Source organism: Hemitrygon akajei, chromosome 17 (genome assembly GCF_048418815.1).
Source record: "Hemitrygon akajei chromosome 17, sHemAka1.3, whole genome shotgun sequence".
NCBI classification, from domain to species: domain Eukaryota; kingdom Metazoa; phylum Chordata; class Chondrichthyes; order Myliobatiformes; family Dasyatidae; genus Hemitrygon; species Hemitrygon akajei.
In genome coordinates this window covers 21,188,686-21,213,800 of record NC_133140.1, presented here as the reverse complement: position 1 = coordinate 21,213,800, position 25,115 = coordinate 21,188,686, and the positions used below count along the sequence as shown (strand labels likewise).

The following is a 25,115-nucleotide window of genomic DNA, read 5'->3' as shown; positions in this document are numbered from 1 at the left end:
ATAGTTCAGAATTTTATCATACACCCAAAGGTCTGCACTCCTGCTGCCCGCTCCATCAGTACACCCTGTTCCATAGCTAAGGTTGATCCACTGATCAGACCTGTGCAGATAGAAAGGATTAACTGGCCATGGGAGTCCTCAATTCTCAACTGCATGAAGGCTCATGACGTTATATCAAACATGATTAACATGTACAGATAAATCATTACTCTTCCATTCTGAAGAAACACTGAAAGTGGCAAGGACAAAGGATACACTTAGGGTGAGGGTACTTCAGTGTCAATCACCAGAAATGGCTTTGTGGCACCAGTCTTCACTCCCAGATGAGTTCAATGCCTTTTATGCCCCCTTTGACCATCAAAACAGCTTCATGAACTCCCACAGCCCACGATGACCCTGTGATTTTAGTCTCTGAGGCTGACGTGGGAGCATCCTTCATGAGAGTGAAACCGGGTAGGTTATCTGGCCAGAGTAGCTACCTGGCCAAGCACCAAAGACCCATGTTGATCAACTGGCTGGAGTGTTCTCTGATATTCTTAACCGCTCACTTTGACAGCCTGCTATACCCACCTGCTTCAAACAGGCTTCAATTATACCGGTGCCCAAGAAGAACGTGGCAACTTTTTTCAATGACTATTGTCTTGTAGCACTTACATCCACTGTGCTGAAGTGCTTTGAGAGGCTGGTGATGAAACTTATCAACTCATGCCTGAGAAGCGACTCGGATCCACATCAATTTGCCTACCGGAGCAACAGGTACACAGCAGATGCTATTTCATTGGCTCTTCACTCAACCCTGGAACATCAGGATAGTGAAGAAATATATATCAGGATTCTCTGGGTTGACTACAGCTCAGTATTCATTACTATCATCCCCTCAAAACTAATGTAAGCCTCAAAACCTAGGCCTCAATACCGTCTTGTGCAGCTGGATTCTTGATTTTCTCACTTGCAGCAAAACACTATAGCAAATTCCTAATACATGTAAATGCATATGGCAGATAAAGTTGATCCTTGGAACTATTCTAGGAAGGGGCAGCATTGGCATCTATCTGGAAAACCTCCCGGCTATATCCCACGTATGAAGTCTAGCAACTGACTTAAACTGAGGAGTCTTCTTGTAGATCTCATCCCAGGTTAGACCCATCCAGGACCTGCAAGGTCATTCAACTAAATGGTGATTATATAGTTGGTAAGTTACATTTATCTTATTTCAATTATATTCATTTTCAGTGATGCTTGCAATGATTTGCTAATTGTTTCCTAATTTTTTTAATTAGGAAAAATTAATTTTTTCCTTAAAAAATTGCTAATTAATTTTCACTTTTAATAATTTTTAACATATTATTCAATTTTTTGATGGTTTTTGAATGTTTTGGGCATCAGGCATACCAAAAAAGGCATGAGGGCTCTGACAGATGGCAGTAAAGCTAACAGTGTGGCTTTGCCATCTGTTAAAGATTTTCTCAGTAGTTTAGTGGCCCATTCCAGCCTCACACACATGACCTGATTGTGGTGGATGAGCCAATGGCTTCGCCAAATATTTGCTGACTGCATCCAAGATTTCACTCAGCAAGATCTTCTCTCGGGAAACATTCTGGGTAGGTGTGGGGCAGTTGGGTATCTTAGTTGTGATACAATTTCATGTTGAGTTTGTTGGCTTGTCTGAGTGTACTTGTGTGCATGTATGCATACACACATGTAGTGGAAACCTAAGAGTTAGGATTTTGGAAATAATCCCTATATCAGCAAAGGAAGAATAAGGCTGGTACTTTTGATAGACATTGGAGTGCATAGTTCAGATTTTGCAATGCTTTTTAGAGCAACACACACAAAATGCTGCAGGAACTCAGAGAACATGGATAGAAAGTTGGCTGGCTGCAGAAGGCAAAGAGAGGAAAATAAAGGGGGGGCCTCTTCTAGTTGGCTGCAAGTGACTAATGGTTGCTTCCTTTCATGTTATACGTCAATAATATGGATGACAGAATTGATGGCTGCGTGGCCAAGTTTGTGGATGATATGAAGATAGGTGGAGGAGTAGGTAGTATTAAAGAAGCAGGAAATCTGCAGAAAGACTTAGATTTGGTAAATGGGCAAAAGTAGTAATAGATTGAATATAGTTTAGGAAAGTGTATTTATCTATCTACCTATCCATTTATTTATGTATCTATTTATTTGTTTGTTTATTTATTTGGAGATACCATGTGGAATAGGCCTTTCTGGCCTTCTGGCACTGCCTCACAACGCCCGATTTTGCTGTAGCCCAATCACGGGACTGTTTACAATGACCAATTAACCTAGCAACTGGTATGTCCTTTGACTATGGAAGAAAACTGGAGTACCTGGAGGAAACACACAGTCATGGGGAGAATATACAAACTCCCTACAGATAGCAGTGGGAATTGAACCCAGGTCACTGGTAGAGTAAAGCATTGTGTTAAGAACTATGCTATTGTGCCGGCCTGTGTATGGTCATGCACTTTCTCAGAAGGAATAAATGCATAAACTATGTTTTAACCAGAAGAAAATTCAGAAATAAGAGGTGCAAAGGGGCATGTGAGTCCTTGTGCAGGATTCCCTTGAGGTTAACTTGCAGGTTGAGTTGGCAGTAAGGAAGGTAAATGCATTCATTTCAAGAGGAACAGAAAGTATGTAATGCTGCCGCTTTGTAAGGCATTGGTCAGGCTGCATTTGTCAACATGCAGAAGCTGCTCACCTCTTTCATGAGCAACAAAAAGCCCATCGAGGGCTTGCTTAAGCAACCCAAGCTTTCAGATAAGGATATGCTAACATTGGAGAGGGTCCAGAGGAGGTTCACGAGAATGATCCCGGGAATGAGAGGGTTAACATATGAGGAGCATTTTATAGCTCTGGGCCTGTACTCACTGGAGTTTAGAAGAATGAGAAGTGATCTTGCTGAAACTTAAATACTGAAAGGCTTAGGTAGAGTGGACATGGAGAGGATGTTTCCTATAGTGAGGGAGTCCTGGACCAGAGAGCCCACGTCAGAACAGGATGTCCCTTTAAAAGAGAGACGAGGAGGAATTTCTTCAGCCAGAGGGTGGTGAATCTGTGGAATTCATTGTCATAGATGGTTTTGGAGGCTGTTGTGTATTTAGCATTTCAGTAATATTGTAAATATATTGTTTCAGTAAACATTCTTTACTTGTTTAAATAATTATGGGTTATATATAAAAATACTTGAATTGCATTCATCATAACACTGCCAAATGATATACGTGTGCCTCACTTAAAGTAAACATGAAGTTGGACTCACATTCCGGACTTCCCTGGTTTTGCTTTCAATTTGTTTATGGTTATGAGTTGCAGAACGTAACAGTGGTGATGAGCAAGTTTTAAACAAATCTGAGATGACTACCTACCTGTTGAAGCACAGTGAGACATTCAAATTAACAAAAAGTGCAGCATGGGTTTTCTGCAGAAAAGGACATGGTCGAGTTGAAAAAGAGGTGGGAAAAAGGACAAATTCACAGGTTCATAAACAGCGAGTACCGGGTGATAATAATCATAAATTCATGAACAAAGGAAGGTAAAAATGGCTGGCTACATCTGAATGATAACACATTTGATTGCACAAGAGATAACTGGATATTGTATATTGAGCAGATTGAGCAGTATTTTGAAGCAAAAGAAATAGCTAATAAGACGTGAGTGCCAGTTTTGCTAAGTGCATTGGATTTAAAGGCACATAGTTTGCTTGCAGTTTAACTGCTTCAACCAAAGCAGCCAAAATGAACTTTGGCAATATCATGAAAGTAATAAAAGAACATTTAGAACTGAAGCCATTGTTGACTGCAGAACGGATTAGGTTTCATAACGGGATCAAAAGGAAGGGGAGCACATTACAGTGTACGTGGCTGAATTAGAGAGATTGAACATTGTCAGGTTGATAATGAGCTTAATGATGCAATGAGAGATCACTTAGTTTGTGGAAACTTACAAGAAAGCATTCAAAAGTGGCTGCTAACCGAAGCACAACTTACATTTAAAAGAGCAGTTGAAATAGCTGTATCAAAAGAAACTGTAGACAAAGACAGAAATGAAATGAGTTGCAGCCAGAAATGAAAGTCGAGTGAACAAATTTGCAACTTCTAAACAGAAACTGGCCTGGCAGAACAAATTGCGTTACCGTTGTGGCAGGGGCTCACACACACAGCAGACCAATGCAGGATTAAAGGTGAAACTTGCAGAAAATGCAATAAAGTAGGACACATATAAAGAGCACGTCGGGCAGACAAAAATAAATGAAATGAACTGCACAAGGAAGAGAAAAAGATTGAAAATGGCAGTTTTAAATGCAGCACTATTCTGCATAACATTAATGATAATGATGAGATTGACACAGGTCTGCATAACCTTGAGATTTACAAGGTGAAAACTAACAACAGGCAAGAAATATGGCTCACAGCAGAAGTGAGCAGCAAATTAATTAAAATGGAACTGGACACCTGCTCGGCTGTTTCAGCCATTCCACAAAGTAAGCTTGAACAGCATTTCAAATATACTGAACCAAAGCCTACAGATATCCAACCGAGAACTTATACTGCAGAAAATATAACTCCTATGGGAATGACATTCGCAACTGTGAAACAAAACAATCAACAAGCCAATTTGGGCTTGTACGTGGTAAAAACAGGAGGGCCAGCATTGTAGGGGCATGACTGGCTGAGCCAACCACAACTTAATTGGAGATCTAGCCACCAGTTGTATGCCACAGCCCTTGTCAACTGAAAGCAAATTAAGAAAAGCAGTGCTCAAGGATGGCATTGGAGAACTCAAACATATCAAAGATAAAATAGTGTTAAATGCCATAGCCAAGTTTTACAAAGTCTGTTCATTTCCTTATACCATCTGTGATAAAGTAGCCACTGAGCTAGATAGCATGGAGCTGAAGAAACTCTTTCCAAGGTTGAATGGAGTCCATGGGAATTGCCAGTGACCTCTGCAGTCTAGAAGAATGGTTCCATCAGGATCTATCATGATTTTAAGTTCACCATCAATCTGGTACTGAAAGTAGAACAATACCCTCTGCCCAGGTCAGAGGATACCTTTGCAAACCTTTCTGGAGGCACAGGGAGTGAGAATGATGTGTTAGAGCACTACGGAAGTTGGGAGAGAGAGCATAAAAGGAGCAGGTTCTGACAAGGCTGGTCCTTTTTAGACGGTGCAGGCACAGTAAATGTCAGCATCAGAGGCCTAAACTCAGCCGCAAATAAGAGGAAGACAGGCTCAAGAAGAGTGGCCATAGTCTGAGTGAGCCAGTGATAGAATGGGAAGGCTTTGGTTTAACAGGCTTTGGCATGAACGTGTGGAGGCAGAGTTATGAAGAGATAATCCTTTTTTTAAAAATGTATAGAGTAGTCATGATGAAATGCTCCTCCTGTCAGATGTGGGAATTCAGGATACCTGACGGTTTCTCTGCTGACTGCATCTGCAGGAAGTGCACCTTCAGTGCCTGACTGATGGGGTCGAGGTGTTTGAGCTGCAGTTGGATGTACTCAGGATCATTTGGAAAGCTGAAGCTATTCTAGGCAAGACTTTTTGAAGAGGTGGTCACACCCAGAGTACTGCCTTCAGACAGTAGATGAGTGATCACCAGGAGAGGTAAGGGGTAAGGGTAAGTCAGTGCAGGGTTCCCCTGTGGCCATTCCCATTAGGAACAAGTATACCCCTTTGGTTACTGTGGGGTGGGTGGGTGGGTATGATCCATCAGATCACAGCAGCAGCAGCCAGGCTGGGGGCAACTGTGGCCAGCTCTGTAGCTCAACAGGGAAGGGTTAATTTAGGCAGTGTGTTAGTTAAAAGGGAGTCGATAGGGACAGGAAGGACATTCTGAGACCACAATAGAGACACCAGGATGGTTTGTTGTCTCCCGAGTGCTTGGGTCCATGATGTATCGGAGTGGCTGCAGGATATACTTAAGGGGGAGGGGTAACAGCCAGAGGTCTAGGTGCATATTGGCACCAATGACACGGGCAGAAAAGGGGAAGAGGTCCTACGCAGAGAGTATATAGAGTTAGGGAAGAAGCTGAAGAGAAGGACCTCCAAGGTTGTAATCTCTAGATTTCCATGCCACCGGCTAGTGCAGGTAGGAACGGGGTGATAGTACGGATAAATGAGTGGCTGAGGAGATGGTGCAGGGGACAGGGTTTCAAGTTCTTGGATCATTGAAACCTTTTTGGGGAAGGGGTGATCTATACCAGAGGGATGGGTTGCACCTGAACTGGAGGGGAACCAATAGTTTGAAATACTTTTGCAGAGGGGTGGGAACCAGAGCCCCAGGTCAGTAAGGGAAGGACTGGACTGGAAGATAGTTGTCAGGGGAAGTGTTGGAAGGCAAAATTCAAAGTAATGGGTACTGTAAGTTGGGTCAGACAGATTGAAGTGTATAGACTTCAACAATGGAGTATTATGGGTAAGGGTGACGAACACGGAACTACGATGTTGTAGACATTACTAAAGCCTGGTTGAGAGAGGGACAGCAACTGGCAATTAATGTACCAGTTTTTCAAAGTTTTAGAAAAGACAGAGGAGGTAAACGAGAGGGGGTGAAGTTGTACTACTAATCAGGGACAGCTGCTCTCAGGAGGGGTCAGACACTGAGTCCATTTCAATGGAACTCAGGGATAGGAAGGGTGTAATCATACTGATGGGATTGTCCTAAACCCCCCCCCCCCACCCCACCCAGCAGTCTTCAGGACATTGTGGAATGGATATGTAATCAGATTAAGTGAAAGTGTAAAAATAATAGGGTTATTGTCATGGGGGATTTCAACTTCCCCCATATAAACTGGGATCATTTTAGTGCAAGTGGTTCACATGGGGCTGAATTTGTTAAGTGTATCCAAGAAGGTTTCTTAAATCAATATGTGACCAGTCTAATGAGACGAGGGGCTGTACCGGACCTGGTGTTGGGTAATGAGTCTGGCCAGGTGACTGACCTTTCAGGGGGTGAAAAGTTAGGGAACAGTGACCACAAATCCTTATCTTTCTGGACAGTTATAAGTAAGGATAGGTATGGTCTTTTAAACTGGAGAAGGTCAAATTATGAGGGCATTAGGTAGGAACTAAGGAGCGTTAATTGGGAAGACCTTTTCTCTGGCAAGTCCACATTAGACACGTGGAGTGTGTTTAAAGATCAGTTGCACAGAGTACAGGAAAGGTATGTTCCTGTTAGAAGAAAGGATGGGGACAGAAAGATAAGAGAACCTTGGATGTCCAGAGAGGTGATGAATTTAGTCAAGAAGAAAAAAGAAAAGAATGTAAAGCTTTGGAAATGGGGATCAAATGAAGCACGAGGAGTATAAAGAAGCCAAAAAAGAAATGAAGAAGGGAATTAGGGAAGTCAGGAGGGGGCCACAGAAAGCTCTTGGCAAGTACAATGAAGGTGAATCCCAAGGCATCCTATACATACATCAAAAGCAAGAGGCTAACTAGGGACAAGATGAGACCACTCAAGGATAAAGGGAGGAAGATTTGCTTGGATGTGGAGAATGTGAGTGAGGTACTTAATGAGTACTTAGAACATAGAATAGTACAGCATATTACAGGCCCTTTGGCCCACAATATGCTGACCCTCAAACTCTGCCGCCCATATAACCCTCCATACACCTTAAATTCCTCCATATACCTGTCTAGTAGTCTCTTAAACTTCACTGGTGTATCTGCCTCCACCACTGACTCAGGCAGCGCATTCCACGCACCAACCACTCTCTGAGTGAAAAACCTTCCTCTAATATCCCCCTTGAACTTCCCTCCCCTTACCTTAAAGCCATTCCACTTGTACTGAGCAGTGGTGCCCTGGGGAAGAGGCACTGGATGTCCACACTATCTATGCCTCTTAATATCTTGTATACCTCTATCATGTCTCCTCTCATCCTCTTTCTCTCCAAAGAGTAAAGCCCTAGCCCCCTTAATCGCTGATCATAATCCATACTCTCTAAACCAGGCAGCATCCTGGTAAATCTCCTCTGTACCCTTTCCAATGCTTCCACATCCTTCCTATAGTGAGGTGACCAGAACTGGACACAGTACTCCAAGTGTGGCCTAACTAGAGTTTTACAGAGCTGCATCATTACATCGCGTCTCTTAAACTCTATCCCTCGACTTATGAAAGCTAACACCCCATAAGCTTTCTTAACTACCCTATCTACCTGTGAGACACTTTCAGGGATCTGTGGACATGTACCCCAGATCCCTCTGCTCCTCCATACTACCAAGTAACCTGCCATTTACTTTGTACTCTGCCTTGGAGTTTGTCCTTCCAAAGTGTACCACCTCACATTTCTCCGGGTTGAACTCCATCTGCCACTTCTCAGCCCACTTCTGCATCCTATCAATGTCTCTCTGCAATCTTCAACAATCCTCTACACTATCTACAACACCACCAACCTTTGTATCATCTGCAAACTTGCCAACCTACCCTTCTACCCCCACATCCAGGTCGTTAATAAAAATTATGAAAAGTAGAGGTCCCAGAACCAATCCTTGTGGGACACCACTAGTCACAACCCTCCAATCCGAATGTACTCCCTCCACCACGGCCCTCTGCCTTCTGCAGGCAAGCCAATTTTGAATCCACCTGGCCAAACTTGCTTGGATCCCATGCCTTCTGACTTTCTGAATAAGCCTACCATGTGGAACCTTGTCAAATGCCTTATTAAAATCCATGTAGATCACATCCACTGTGCTACCCTCATCTATATGCCTGGTCACCTCCTCAAAGAAGTCAATCAGGCTTGTTAGACACGATCTGCCCTTCATAAAGCCATGCTGACTGTCCCTGATCAGACCATGATTCTCTAAATGTCCATGGATCCTTTCTCTAAGAATCTTTTCCAACAGCTTTCCCACCACAGATGTAAGGCTCATCGGTCTATAATTACCCAGACTATCCCTACAAACTTTTTTGAACAAGGGTCAACATTCGCCTCCCTCCAATCCTCTGGTACCATTCCCGTGGACAACGAGGACATAAAGATCCTAGCTCAGCAATCTCTTCCCTCACTTCGTGGAGCAGCCTGGGCAATATTCCATCAGGCCCCGGGGACTTGTCCGTCCCAATGTATTTTAACAACTCCAACACCTCCTCTCCTTTAATATCAACATGCTCCAGAACCTCATTCATATTGTCCTCACTCAACCTCACTCATATTGTCCTCACCGTCATCAAGTTCCCTCTCATTGGTGAATGTCGAAGAGAAGTATTCATTGAGGACCTCGCTCACTTCCACAGCCTCCAAGCACATCTTCCCACTTTTATCTCTAATCGGTCCTCCTTCACTCCTGTCATCCTTTTGTTCCTCACATAATTGAAGAATGCCTTGGGGTTTTCCTTTACCCTACTCGCCAAGGCCTTCTCATGCCCCATTCTTGCTCTTCTCAGCCCCTTCTTAAGCTTCTTTCCTGCTACCCTATATTCCTCAATAGACCCATCTGATCCTTGCTTCCTAAACCTCATGTATGCTGCCTTCTTCCACCTGACTAGATTTTCCACCTCACTTGTCACCCATGGTTCCTTCACCCTACCATTCTTTATCTTCCTCACCGGGACAAATTTATCCCTAACATCCTGCAAGAGATCCTTAAACATTGAGCACATGTCCATAGTACATTTCCCTGCAAAAACATCATCCCAATTCACACCTGCAAGTTCTAGCCTTATAGCCTCATAATTTGCCCTTCCCCAATTAAAAATTTTCCTGTGCTCTCTGATTCTATCCTTTTCCATAATAATACTAAAGGCCAGGGAGCGGTGATCACTGTCCCCCAGATGCTCACCCACTGAGAGATCTGTGACCTGACCCGGTTTGTTACCTAATACTAAATCTAGTATGGCATTCCCCCTAGTCGGCCTGTCAACATACTGTGACAGGAATCCATCCTGGACACACTTAACAAACTCTGCCCCATCTAAATCCTTGGAACTAATCAAGTGCCAATCAATATTAGGGAAGTTAAAGTCACCCATGGTAACAACCCTATTATTTTCTTGTTACTTTGCTTCAGTATTTACCAAGGAATAGGATATGGAGGACCAGGAGATTAGTGCTGACTATATAAACATGTTAGGATATTTAGACATCAAAGAGGAGGAAGTGTTGGGTCTCCTAATGAGGATATGGGTGGATGTCCTCAGGGCCTGATGGGATTTACCCAAGTTATTGAAGGAGGCAAGAGATGAGACTGCTGGGCCCCTGACCAGTATCATTGTCTCCTCTCTAGCCACAGGCAAGGTCCCAGAGACTGGCAATGGTGAATGTTTTACCTCTGTTTAAGAAGGGAACAAGGGAAAATCCTGGGACCTATAGACTGGCGAGTCTTACGTCAATTGTAGAGAAATTGCTGGAGAAAATTTTTAGGGATGAGCATTTGGAAACTCATGGCCTAATTAGGGAGAGCTGACATGCCTTACTAACTTGACTGTGGCTTTTTGAAAGAGGTTGATGAGGGTCGGGCAGTGGATGTTGTCTACATGGATTTTAGTAAGGATTTTGACAAAGTCCCTCCTGGGAGGCTAATCCAGAAGATTCAGATGCATGGGGTCCGTGGTGAATTGGCTGTTTGCATTCAGGACTGGTTTACACATAGAAGACAGAGCATAGTGGTTGAAGGGACTTATTCCAGCCGGACTCTATAATTAGTGGAGTTCCATAGGGATCTGTTTTGGGACCTCTGCTGGATGGAAATGTAGATGGGGGGGGGGGGGTTAGTAAGTTTGCGGATGATACTGAGAATAGTGGAGTTGTGGAGATTTTGAGGCTTTGGAGAGGGAGCAGAAGAGGTTTACCAGGATGCTGCCTGGTTTAGAGGCATGTGCTATCCCGAAAGACTGGATAAGGTTGGGCTGTTTTCTCTGCAGCGTTGGGAGGCTGAAGCTGAAGGGAGATCTGATAAGATTATGAGAGGCATAGATGGAGGGGACAGAGAGTATCTGTTTCCCAGGGTAGAAATGTTTAATACCAGAGGCATTTGCATTGAAGGTGAGAGGGGGAAGGATCAAAGGGGACGTCAGGGTAAAACTTCTTACTCAAAAAGTCATGGATGCCTGCAATGGTATGTTAGTAGAGGCAAATGCATTTTAAGAGGTGTTTGGATAGGCACATGGATGAAAGGAAGACGGAGGGATATGGACATGGTATAGTTAGGAGGGATCAGTGTTTGGGTGTTTTTGATTTACTTTTTAGCTGGTTCAGCACAATATTGTGGGCCGAATGGCCTGTTCTTGTGGTTCTATGTTCAAAGTGCACTTAGCTGAGGCCTACCCCTACAGATGGAAATGGAAGAGTCCGAAGTGTTTCTCACCATAAGCACTTACAAAGGGTATAACACTGTAATAGGCTTGGATTTGCAGCAGCATCTGCACCTGCACTCTGTGTACTGTACAAAACTCTCAGACACCTGAGCTACATACAGCGGCATGCAAAAGTTTGGGCACCCCGGGTCAAAATTTCTGTTACTGTGAGTAGTTAAATGTGTAGAAGATGAACTGATCTCCAAAGTCATAAAGTTAAAGCTGAAACATTCTTTTCAACACTTTAAGCAAGATTAGTGTATTATGTTTGTTTTGTACTATTTTAGAGTGGAAAAAAGAAAAGGAGCACCATGCAAAGGTTTGAGCACCCCAAGAGATTTGAGCTCTCAGATAACTTTTACCAAGGTCTCAGACCTTAATTAGCTTGTTAGGGCTATGGCTTGTTCACAGTCATCGTTAGGAAAGGCCAGGTGATGCAAATTTCAAAGCTTTATAAATACCCTGACTCCTCAAACCTTGTCCCACCAATCAGCAGCCATGGGTTCCTCCAAGCAGCTACCTAGCACTCTGAAAATTAAAAGAAATGATGCCCACAAAGCAGGAGCAGGCTTTAAGAAAATAGCAAAGCGTTTTCAGGTAGCCGTTTCCTTGGTTCATAATGTTATTAAGAAATGGCAGTTAACAGGAACGGTGGAGGTCAAGTTGAGGTCTGGAAGACCAAGAAAACTTTCTGAGAGAACTGCTCGTAGGATTGCTAGAAAGGCAAATCAAAACCCCCGTTTGACTGCAAAAGACCTTCAGGAAGATTTAGCAGACTCTGGAGTGGTGGTGCACTGTTCGACTATGCAGCAACACCTGCACAAATATGACTTTCATGGAAGATTCATCAGAAGAAAACCTTTCCTGCATCCTCACCACAAAATTCAGCATCAGAAGTTTGCAAAGGAACATCTAAGCAAGTCTGATGCATTTTGGAAACAAGCCCTGTGGACTGAAGTTAAATAGAACTTTTTGGCCGCAATGAGTTCGGAGAAAAAAGGGTGCAGAATTTCATGAAAAGAACACCCCTCAAACTGATAAGCACGGAGTGGATCGAACATGCTCTGGGCTTGTGTTGCAGCCAGTGGCACGGGGAACACTTCACTGGTAGAGGGAAGAATTAATTCAATTAAATACCAGCAAATTCTGGAAGCAAACATCACACCATCTATAAAAAAGCTGAAGATGAAAAGAGGATGGCTTCTACAACAGGATAATGATCCTAAGCACATCTCAAAATCTACAATGGACTACCTCAAGAGGCGCAAGCTAAAGGTTTTGCCGTGGCCCTCACAGTCCCCCGACCTAAACATCATCGAAAATCTGTAGATAGACCTCAAAAGAGCACTGCATGCAAGACAGCCCAAGAATCTCATAGAACTAGAAGCCTTTAGCAAGGAAGATTGGGTGAAAATCCCCCAAACAAGAATTGAAACTCTTAGCTGGCTACAGAAAGCGTTTACAAGCTGTGATACTTGTCAAAGGGGGTGTTACTAAGTACTGACCATGCAGGGTGCCCAAACTTTTGCTTCGGGCCCTTTTCCATTTTTGTTATTTTGAAACTGTAAAAGACGGAAATAAAAACATAATCTTGCTTGAAATATTAAAGAAATGTGTCATCTTTAACTTTATGCCTTTTGGAAATTAGATCATCTTTTACTCGCTTAGCTATTCACAGTAACAGAAATTTTGACCAGGGTGCCCAAACTTTTGCATGCCACTGTATGTGCCTAATATGTACGTAAGTTGAGATGCATTCCATATTGGTTGGAGTTTATAGCTAAGCAGGGAGGAGTGCTGTGAGTGTTTCAGTAAAAATATATTGTTTGATTCATCATTCTTTCTTTATTAAAAAAAATTAATTATGGGCTATATGTAAAAATACGTGCATCGCACACGTTGTGATGCTACCATGTTATATGCGTGCACCTTGCTTAAAGCAGAAACCACGTTGGACTTGCATTCCCCTGTTTTGCTTCCAATTAGTTTGTTTTGGAGTTGCAAAACATAGCAGAAGCCAGGTCATTGGGTATATTTAAAGTGAAAATCTGGTTTAAAATGGCACTAGCAAAGGCAAGCAATAGATCCTTTTTCAGCTTACTGGTAGCTCAAAAGGCAAGAAATTTGACTGAAAACATTATTAATAACACCTTTTCTGAAGGAAATTGTGGTAAACTATCTCCACAAACAATGAAGTGGTGAGAGAAGTTGATTGGAGGGATGAGGTGTGTTGCAAAGTTGAAATGTTGGAGACAGGGTCACAGATGGAGTTGGAGTTAGCTATCTGGAGAGGAGTCATCAAGATGCTCATCCAACTAACCCTGATACGACGTTGGATTACTTTGAGTGCTGAGTCGATTTGGAGAGGTCGAGAACAGCTTCGGAATGGGCAGCGAGGCCTAGGCCACTGCGGCAGCTCCCCATCATAATGTGAGGCACAACCTACTGTCTGGACAATTAAAACGTAGCCCCAGACAGACCGGAAAGGCAGGATGTCAGGACCAGAGGTGAGGAGCCCGATTTCGTGCTGAGGCTGTGAGACTGTCGAGGCTGCTGTGCTTCATGCCTGCGAGCTTCGCAGCGGTTTTCCCTGCTAATGTGATGAACAGGGACCCAGGCTTTGGGCCTTTTCTGGGCTGCTCCGGGGATTCAAAGGTTCATTTATTATCGAAGTATGTGTGTACATGCAATATACAACTCTGAGATTCGTGATAGCCACAAAACAAAGAAAAAACATGAAAGTCAGTTCAAAGAGAAACAGCAAACTCCACCCCCCACAAAAAAAAGAACACCAATACCATTATCACCCCCCCCCCAATCTAAGGATTTAATTTGGTTCAGAATACTGTTTGCTGCTTCTATTGTTTGCATGATTTGTGTTTATTTGGGTTTTTTCAGACTTCTTGTTTTGTGGCTGCCAGTAAGCAGACAGATCTCAAGGATTGTATAATTTATACATACTTCGATAATAAATGTACTGAATCTTTGAAGGTTGATAGGTTCTTGATTAGTAAGGGCATCAAAGGCTATGGAGGGAAGACAGGAGAATGTACATAAGATATAGGAGCAGAATGAGGCCATTTAGCCCATCAAGTCTGCTCTAGCATTTCATCATGACTGATGCAGTTTTCCTTTCGGCCTCAATCTCCTGCCTTCTCCCCGTACCTGTTAATGCCCCAACGAATCAAGAATCTATCAATCTTCACCTTAAATGTACCCAATGACAATGGCTGTGGTAATGGATTCCACTCTCTAGCTAAAGAAATTCCTCATCTCCATTCCAAAAGAAGTTTGAGTCTGTGTCCTCTGGCCTTAGATTCCCCTCCATAGGTCTGGGAGGGAAAATACATCAGCACTGATGGAGTGGGGGAGCACACTCAATAGTTCAAATGGTCATGTCTGCTCCTGCGTCTTATGGCAGCATCTATGGAGAATAATATACAATCAATGATTTGGGCTGAGACTTTATGTTGCAATGCCCTGATATCTATCCAGAGGGAGATACTGTCTATTCTTGGGGATTCTGATTGCTTGCTACCAGTGGAATGTGCGATGACATTCCCAGGATCTGAAGTTTATTCCATGATGAGGGCAATGAGTTTAGCTTTTACTGAACACAAGTTACATTCCATTCCAGCCGGGCACTCGGCATTTTAAAATTTTCACGTTTCTTCAATATCAGCTTTTGAGCATGCTACTGAACAAATACATAAAACAGTCAGCTTTCAGGTTTTGAATATCAGTGATCAGCATCATCTTCCTCTGTGCTCCTGGCAGATTATAGGAAACAAATATTCTCTTAGCCCCAGACCCGAGTCCCAAGAACAATGGAGCCTGAGTTGGCAAGGTTTATTGTATAGCATGGTGGAATATCTGCTCACCGCAGCAGAGAGCCCTGAATGAATGGGTCATCAGGTCTTACTCAGCATTCTGAACCTACTGACTCATCGTTCTCATGGTAACAGGTCAGCTGACCATTCAGAGTTGAGCCTGGCCTGTGAATGGGAATCAGTCACACTCTGGTGCTCTCAGTACTTACAGCTTTCTCTTCAGCCCCATACTGCTGTGGTTTGATTGCAGCTGGCTGACCAGGAACTGAATCAGCTGTTAACAGAGATCAAAGGCAAGTGTTAGCAGAGTGATAGATAGATAGATAGATAGATACTTTATTCATCCCCATGGGGAAATTCAACATTTTTTCCAATGTCCCATACACTCCAGGTCAGGGTTAAAGCCGATTCTGCACATTCTCCCCGTGGCCACTCACCTCCAGCCTGAGCTCCCTCACTCAGTCCTGTGTTTACCCACTTCTTGACCACTGTGTCTCAACAAAGCCCCAAACATTTTCCCTGCTATGACACATTCACACCCCTCATCACCCCGCAATCTTTCCTATCCCTCTGCAGTATAAAATCACTTTGCAGGTCAATATGCTGTCAGGCGTGCCGATATGGTGGCATCTACCTGAAGATGAACACTAGTGTTCTGGAAGAAAGGGCTGACTTTTCTCTTCCATGCAGACCCTGGTGGAAGACATGACTTGGCCTGTCAACTTCCTCCTTCACTGTATCAGTTAAATGATTCAAACAATCCTCCTGATTTTAATTTCAGTTTGTTATTGATAACACTTGTGTCCGCCAACAAGCTGGAGATGAGATGAAGCATCTGTTTGGGCTCAGAGCAAACAGGGTTAATTTACTCAGTAAACCATCTGTTTAAAGAGTGGCCAAAACTGAATTTGTGAAAGAAGAAACAGCAACTTCTCCCAGTCGGAGCAGTGTAATTTTGCTGGAAAAATGCAGTAAATCGAGGATTGTTTGAATCAGTGCAGAAAGAAACCAACTAACCCATCCAGTCTGTGTCTGTCCTTACCACAGCAATCACGTTAGTGCCATGTCAGCAAAGCCCTGATAATTACTTTCACATTTTCTAACAACTTACACGAAGGATTTTGAGTCAATGCTGCCTCCCCGAGCAATCCCCTCAATCTCTGCACTTGGGATTTTCTCTTAAGAGCATTCTGCTTTGCTTTTGACTGACCCTGCTTCCACTACTCTGACAGACAGTCCCCAGTCTCTCCTTGCAGCTTTTGAAATCTGTCTCACCTGAACAGATAGGTTTCCTTCTATTCTTAAACACAAGAGATTCTCCAGATGCTGGAAATCCAGAATAACACGCATGCGTCCTGATAAAGGGTCTCAGCCCGAAACAGTGACTGTTTATTCCTCCCCGTACCTGACCTGCTGATTTCCTCCAGCATTTTACATGTGTTCCTCCTTCTATTCTTATTGTCTAAATCACTCATAATCAGTTTCAAAGTTTTGGGCAAAAGCTGCAAGGCTTTAATTAATTGTATTAATTTTGATAATTGCCTGCTCTGTTTTTATTGCTTTTAGAGTAATGCCTGTTTCCCCAGTCTAACTTTGCTGCTGTATCCCCCTGTGTATCCAGAAAGCTTTCCCTGCCCCCTCAGAAGGACCTTTCACATCCTTCCTAAAGGCCATTGAACAGAATGGGATGCAACACTCCAGAGGCAGCCTTAGCTGCATTTTGGATAGGCTGAACATTATCTGCCACATTTGACCACAATTTACAATATTGTGCAAAAGTCTTTGGCACACAAGATATAGTTAGAGTGCCAAAGATTTTTCCACAGTGCCATACTCGTTAACGTCGAGTGGACAACAAGTTGGTAAATCTGGCGGGAGCAAAGGATGTTGGGAATGGTGGGAGGGGTGTGAGACGTGGCGGAGGAGGCGGCCAGGGGCAAGGGGTGGTGCAGGTGCAGACATGCCCAGCCCTGAGACACCAGGCAAGGCCATTTAATTCCAACTGGTTTATTGATAATTACAGAATGTTTTTCCAGCGCTTCCTGCTCTCTCTCCTCTTTTCCCAACCATGATTCCCCTCTCCCTGTCCCCTTCCCCCCTCAGTTCACAATAGAAACCCCTATCAGAATCAGATTTATCATCATTCACATATATCATGAAATCAGTTCTGTTTTGTAGCAGCATTACAGAGCAATACATAAAATCACTATGGTACCATGCAAAAGTCCTAGGCAAACTAGCTAGATATATGTGCCTAAGATTTTTGCACACTATCGTCTCAGTTACATTGAGCGATGCCATCATCAGGCTTATAATACAGTGAAATTACCAGTTATCTGCATCTATATTGAAAAAACGTCACGCTACACAGTATTTCATCAGGACAGCATTCATATTGTGAATGAGTGGGCTGCTGTACTGGGATATTAAAAGACTTCATAAACTAAATTTCTCAGGTGAACTTGCTTTTTTTAAATTGGACTGAATGACAGATAGTTCAGGCAGTTGGGAAGGAGGGTAATATCAAAAGGAAAGGCTGTTTTTGTACATTTTCTGATGCTGGTTCTGGAGCCAAACTCCCAAGGATCTGGGAGGAGGTCCCCACAAATTACCCCAGTGCGCCCCCCCCCCCACAGCATAGGCTAAAGGCAACCAACAGGACTGACACATTCTTTCAGGAGAGATCTGACCCTGGACAGAATCCCCCACCTTGTTGATCACCTTCTGCTGCTGACTGTGCTTCTGTTGAAGAGACACAACTTCTCGCCACAAAACTTCATTCTGACTGAAGAGAAACAGAGTGTTAAAGAGAATCCGACCCAAACTCTGAATAAAGACAGTCTTGCTGAAAGTTCAGAGGAAGCTGTTGAGGCGACTGCATTAACAACTTTTTGAGGGACTTTTGGACAGGTTCATGGGTAGCAAAGGCTCAGAAGGATATGGGCAAATGGGACAAACTTAGATAGGCATCTACATCAGCATGGGAAAGTGGGACTGCAAAGCCTCTCTCTGTACTCTGTGACTCCATATCTGGGATTGGCCTAATAAATTTCATGTCCATGTTTACAACTGAACTACAGGATTTGGAGCTAGATTTTAGATCCATTTTGGACATCCAGTCTCTCGTTATATGGACTTAACCAGATCTTATCTCATTACCTCTGCAGGGCAGTGAAATGAACCGTGCAGGTACTAACTGTTTCATATCCTTTAGTCGACAGTCCATGCTCTCCTGATGACCTCGCATTAGTTGCATGTCATACAGCAGTTTGCTGACGTCCTCCTGACGTATTTTAGTCTCTTCACTCTTCACAACTGACACCTGGGGTGGAAAGAAAAGAAACTCAGGCTCATTATAGGTTTGCAATCAACTAAGGAGGAGCAGACATTGGGTCACAAGTGCTCCCTCCATCCAGATGATAAGCACTCATGAAATATTATGCATCTTAACTTGGAAAAATTCCTGTCTAACTCCAAAAATATACGTATACTTCCACATTTTCCCCAGAAATTCTTCGTCACTTTAAAAAAAAATTCCATGTTTCATATTTTTATTTAAGTTTGTTGAGTATATAACCATATAACAATTACAGCACGGAAACAGGCCATCTTGGCCCTTCTAGTCCGTGCCGAACGCTTACTCTCACCAAGTCCCACCGACCTGCACTCAGCCATAAACCTCCATTCCTTTCCTGTCCATAAACCTATCCAATTTTTTTTTAAATGAGTAGCAGTAATATCAAATGAATGAAGGAGTAGGATTATTAAACATTCATTTCACTTTACAGAAGAAACAGGAGCAGGAGTTAGCCATCTGGCCCATTGGGCCTGCTCCACCACTCAATAAGATCATAGCTGATCTGGCCGTGGACTCAGGTCCAGCTAGTTGCCTTTTCCCCATAATCCTTAATTCCCCTGTTATGTAAGAATATATCTCACTGTGACTTCAATTTATTTAATGAGGTAGCCTCTACTGTTTCCGTAGGCAGAGAATTCCACAGATTCACAACTTCCTAAGAAAAGCAGTTTGTCTTTATCTGTCCTAAATCTATTCCCCTGAATCTTGAAGCCGTCCCCTAGTTCTTGTCTCACTTTCCAGTGGAAACAGCTTTCCTGCCTCTTTCTTATCTCTCCCTTTCATAATTGTTTGTTTTTATAAGATCCCCTCTCATTCTTCTAAATTCCTGTGAGTATAGTCCAAGGCAACTCAATCTCCCCTTACTCTTTCCAAAAGGATGAGGGCATTTACCTCCTTATAGGCCAATCCCCTCATCTGGAGGTAACCTAGTGAACCTCCTGTGTGCCACCTCCAAAGCCACCTTCCACCTCAAGGAAGGAGACCAGTACTCCAGGTGCTCTGTGTAATTGCAGCATAAGCTCCCTTCTCTTAAATTCAATCCCTCCAGCAATAAACAATTGCCTTCTTGATAACCTGTTACACCTGCAAACCAACCTTTTATGATTCATGCACAAGTCCACTTAAGTCCCTCTGGACAACAGCAGTCTTCCACTATTTAAATAATAATCTGATATTTTATTTTCCTTCCAAAGTGGATGCATTTGCCAACATTGTACTCCATCTACCAGACCCTTGCCCACTCACTTAACCTATTCATAACTCTCTGCAGCATCTCCACGTTCTCTGCACAATTTGCTTTTCCACTCAGTTTAGTTCATCAGCAAGCTTAGATATGCTACACTCAGACCCCTCTTATACATTGTTAATGCATATTGTGAACAGCACCAAATCCTGTGCCTCACCACTGACTACTCTCTGCTTTCTTTTGGCTACTCAATGTTTTATTCATTGCTAATATGTTACTCATAGCTCCATACATCCTTTCTGATTGATACGCCTCTGAAAATCCAAGTATACAAAATCCATTTGTTCTCTTCTATATCCTCCAGTAAGTTTGTCAAATGGGATCTTCCCTTAATGAATCCATGCTGTGTCTGCCTGATGAAAATAGTTCTTCACTGATGTCTTGTAATTTCTTCCTTAATGATAGCTTCAAGCATTTCCCCAACAACAGATGCTAAGCTAACTGGCCAACGTTTTGCCAACATCCTTGTTTAAACAGCGTTGTGTCATCCAATCCACCTGGACTTGCTTAGAGTCCAGAATTTTGGTAAATTATTACACACACACACACACCAACTATAACTTCCGTTTCTTTCAATACTCTTGGATGCATTTCATCAGGACTAGGGGCTTTAGGGCCACTAGTTTGCTCATCACCACCTCTTTAGTAACAGTGATTTATATCGAGTTCCTCCTCACCATCATCTTTTTTTGGTATGTGACATGTCCTCCAACGTAAAGACTGACTCAAAATTTTCAGAATACCCAATATTAATTCCCCCTCCTCACCTTCCAAAGGACCTATATTCACTTTAGATACCTGCTTTTGCTTTATACTGTTATAAAAACTTCTACTGTTTTCACATTTTGTCTGGTTTACTTTCATAATCTATCTTCCCTTTCCTTTATTACTTGCTTAATTGGTTCTTTGTTGCTTTTCAAAGATTTCCCAATCTTCCAACTTCCCATTTCTCTTGGTGTCTTCTTATGTGTCAGCTTTCAATTTGATGCATTCTTTTATTTCCTTAGTTATCCAAGGCTGGCTCTCTCCACCCTTACTGTTCTTGCTTTTAACTGGAATATACTTTTGTTGAGCACCGTGAAAAACCTCTTTGAAAGACTGTCCCATCATATAGCCTGCATTCCCAGTCTACACCAGCTAGTCCTTCATTCCATTGTAGTCTCTCTTGTTCAGGTGTAATACGTTGGTTTTAGATCACATTTATATGAACAATTCAACCATACTGTGATCACTCTTTCCAAAAGGATCCCTAGCTACAAGTCTCATTGCACAGGATGAGAACTAAGATAGCATTACCTCTTGTAGATTCACTAACAAGCTGTTCCAGAAAGCTATCATGGATGCATTCTATGAAGTCCTCCTGATGATTGCCTTGATCAATGTGATTCAGCCAATCTATGTGCAAATTAAAGTCCCCATTCCATTCTTACATGCATCATATATTTCTTGGTTTATGATCTTGCCACTCTGTTATTATTTGGTGGCCTAAAGATAACTTCTATTTACTATTCCTGATCTCTACTCATTTGGGCAGGATTAAAAATCCTCAATCTAAATTCTTCAGTCTAGTTTTTTCTTTCACTTTTGTGCTTTTCCTCTCTCCTTCTGTGGTAGGTAACTTGGCCTGAAATATAATCAAAACCAGGAACAAATCGCTTATTCACGGCACACTTCAAGCATTTAGGAGATCACAAGATGCTTTGCAGATAAAATTCTGAATTTTGACACCACTACTGCTTCACAACAATGGAATGAATGGTTACTTCATCCGGTTTCGCTGCTTGTGTGGGTTATATTTAACCTGTGTTGTGAAATACGCTGTGGGACAGCACTGCATCATAATGGTTCACACAACGCTTTACAGCACCAGCTGTAAGATCAAGGTCCAATTCCCACCTCTGTCTGTAAGAAGTTTGCACTTTCTCCCTGTGACAGTAAAGTTTCCCTCTGACTGCTCCACTTTTCTCTCACATTCCAAGGATGTATGGGTTAGGGTTAGTAAGCTGTGGGCATGTGATGTTGGCACCAAAAGTTGGCAAAACTTCCTCGGACTGACACTGATAATTGGTGGGAACAATGGACTTCACGGTAAGTTTCAATGTTTCAAAGTTCAAACTGAATTTGTTATCAAAGTACATATATCACCATATACAACCCTGAGACTTGTTTCCCTGAGGGCATGCTCAATAAATCCACGAAACACAATGAAAGACAGCACCAAACAGGATGGACAAACAACCAATGAACAAAAGATAACAAACTGTGCAAATATAAAGTAAGAAAAAATGAATAATAATAAATAAACAAGCAATAAATATTGAGAACATGTGATTAATAATTCTTAAAAGTGAATCCATAGTGATGAGACAAGTGAAATTGTGTGAAATTATTGCCTCTGGTTCAAGAACCTGATGGCTGAGGGGTAGTAGTTGTTCCTGAAACTGGTAGCATGAGCCCCAAGGCTCCTTTACCTTCTTCCTGATGGCAGCAGCTAGAAGTCAGCATGACCTGGATGGAAGGGGGTCCCTGATGATGGATGATGCTTTTCTGTGACAACGTTTTGATGTAAATGACAATATTTCAATGTTAATGTGAAAGATAAAGCTAATTTTATCTTTACTTGGGACACCAAAAAATTTCCATGTAATGAAATCATTCACATCCATCTGTGACAGCAAGTAAGGCCATTTGGGGGAAAGCAAATTATACATTCCATCAGCATCTCCCAGGGGACGTACTCTGAATTACCTCCTCCCAGAGCCTGAGGCTAGCAGGGTTTGAATTCCATGGGACCTACTCTCAACTAACTTCCTCCCTGAACCCAAGTATAGAGGGTTGAATTCCATGCATGCAATGAAATAGAGATTGCATGATAAAACTATATTGTGGAAACCAACAGAAGTCCAATATTCTGAGAAGAATTTAATGTTGTACTAAACCACTTTATATCCCAAAAAGACAAGCACTCTACATGGCAAAATAAAATCCACAAAGGTAAAGAGTAAAGGAACAACAAAATATTTAATGATAAAGTTAAAAACTAACACAGACCTTAGCAAGATGCAGAATTATTAAACCTGATTCTGATTCAGAGTATAACATACAAGATATCTTGCCCATAACTTTCCAAAGTTTCCCTAATTCAGCAACTGGTCCTATAGACTAGATATCTGCATACCCCATTTGCCAATTTAAGGAACCTGAGAAGATGAAATGACAAAATAATAGTTAAGATTCCCTGACATATGTTTGGAAATTATGGAGTCTGTAATGAAGGACAGAGTAAATGAACACCATCTTAAGCAGCAGCTCAGAGGGCCATTTCACAATGCAAATCTTGTCTAATGAACCTGATTAAAATGTTTAAAGTGAAGCCTTCTGCAACAGAGAATGGGTTGTTTATAGATAGTTAATACAGCTACCCAGATATACTCAATAATGTCCATTATAACAAAGTGCTAGCAGAAGTTAAAATTTGGAAAGCTGAAGACTACTTATTGATCTAATGATGAAATAGGCTAAGCAGCAGGAAACGAAGTGGGTAAGTACGGTACATCAATTTGGCAGGATGTTCCACAAATTACATAATGCTGAACAGTAACTATTCATTGCATTTGATAAGTTGCCTAGATGATGGGATAAAAAGGCACAAACATCACACAGAGATGAATGGCAACCACGAGGATGTTAATCCTTGAAAGAGTAGCAAATGGATTTCAAAGCAGAGAAATATGAGATTATCCACTTCTGAATTACAAAGTATAGAACAAGACACATTCTAAACAGAGAAAAAATTGTTTGCCATAGGGGTTGTCTAAATAAACTTACTGCGATCCTCTACAGCAGGGGTTCCAAACCTTTTTTATGCATTGGCAAGGGGGTCGTGGACCCCAGGTTGGGAACCTCTGTTCTACAAGGATTATTAAAGTGCCTTGGATAAGTCATGAAAATCATCAAGAATTCAAATGCTGTACTAAATCTTTTTCCTGAAATGAAGGCGGAAGAAATGTTACGTATAAATATAAAGACCCTTTGGTGCACAGTGGGGAAGGACATGGAGGATGTGCAGCGTTGAGTTATCACTGTAACACCTGAACTCCAAGGGTTAAATTACGATAAGACATTACATAGTTTGTCTCAATTCCTGGGAATACAATCTTAGCTTGTTGCTTTCTAAGGAACTTAGATTGTGAACAGCTTATCTAATCAAACTTTTCAATCAAGTTGGCACCGATAGTAGATTGAAAGAAACAATTTCTGTTGTTTGGACAATCTAGGACGAGCACTCAATTGATGAAAGGACTTGGTCTGAAATGAAATGAAATATTCATTTGTATAGATGCTGCCTGTCCTGCTGAGTTCCTCCAGCACTGATCTGGATTTCCAGCATCAGTAGAATCTCGTGTTGAGGAATCAATTGAGAAGTTAAAGGTAAGCTTTCCAATGGTCAAGAAATTTTCTAAGCACAAAGCCTTAGAAGCTTGGAATACTCTGCTACAAATGTAAATATTTGCTATAACACATTCAGTGGCCACTTTATTAGGCATACTTGTTTATGCAAATAACTAATCAGCCAATCATGTGGCAGCAACTCAATGCCTAAAACATGCAGATGTAGTCAAGAGGTTCAGTTGTTGTTCAGACCAAACATCAGAATAGGGAAAAAATGTGTTCTGAGTGACTTGACCATGGAATGATTGTTGGTGCCAGAAGGGGTGGTTTGAGTATCTCAGAAGCTGCTGATCTCCTGGGATTTTTGCACACAACAGAGAATGATAGACCAAACAAAATGTATCCAGTGAGGGGCAGTTCTACTGGCAAAAACGCTTTGTCGATAAGAGATGTCAGAGAAGAATGGTCAGACTGGTTCAAGCTGACAGGAAGGCGACAATAACTCAAATAACCACGCCGCGGTGTGCAGAAGAACACCTCTGATAAAAACAAGATGTTGAATCTTGAAGTGGTTGGGCTACAGCAGCAGAAGACCACAAACAAACACTCAGTGGTCACTGTAGAAGGTAAGAAAGTGGCCACTGGGAGTAGCTGTCAATGTTAACCGGTAAAATGAATGCATTATCAACCTGTATTAAATCAATGGAGAATTTCTCATTCTACACTCTGATACATCTAATATTCAGTATAATCAGGAGGTGCAAATATCTGACATCCTGGTGAAAGAGAACATTGATAAGGAATGGGTGGCAGAAATTTGTAGCAGGTTCTGGGGATTAGGAATCATCATAGCAATAAATACTCTTTGAAGGTCACTCGTCCCTAGAGCAGGAGTTAATTTCCACCTTTATTTTAACTCACCTCTAACTGAAATTTAGCATCTCCTTCCGTTATGAATGTATACACAGGAGTATT

General features: G+C 42.2%; 1 protein-coding gene across 3 annotated transcripts in view; it reads right to left on the bottom strand.

Moving 5' to 3' along the window:
• The window catches only part of hsf4 (heat shock transcription factor 4), a 90,992-nt gene that overhangs the window by 24,167 nt on the left and 41,710 nt on the right, over nt 1-25,115 (bottom strand). For all 3 annotated transcript variants that reach the window (XM_073070587.1, XM_073070589.1, XM_073070588.1), the window contains 3 exons: nt 18,342-18,466; nt 17,854-17,929; nt 15,354-15,418 (listed from right to left, as the gene is read on the bottom strand). In XM_073070587.1, the coding sequence (XP_072926688.1) occupies nt 15,354-15,418; nt 17,854-17,929; nt 18,342-18,466 (266 nt within the window). The remainder of the gene's footprint in view (nt 1-15,353; nt 15,419-17,853; nt 17,930-18,341; nt 18,467-25,115) is intronic.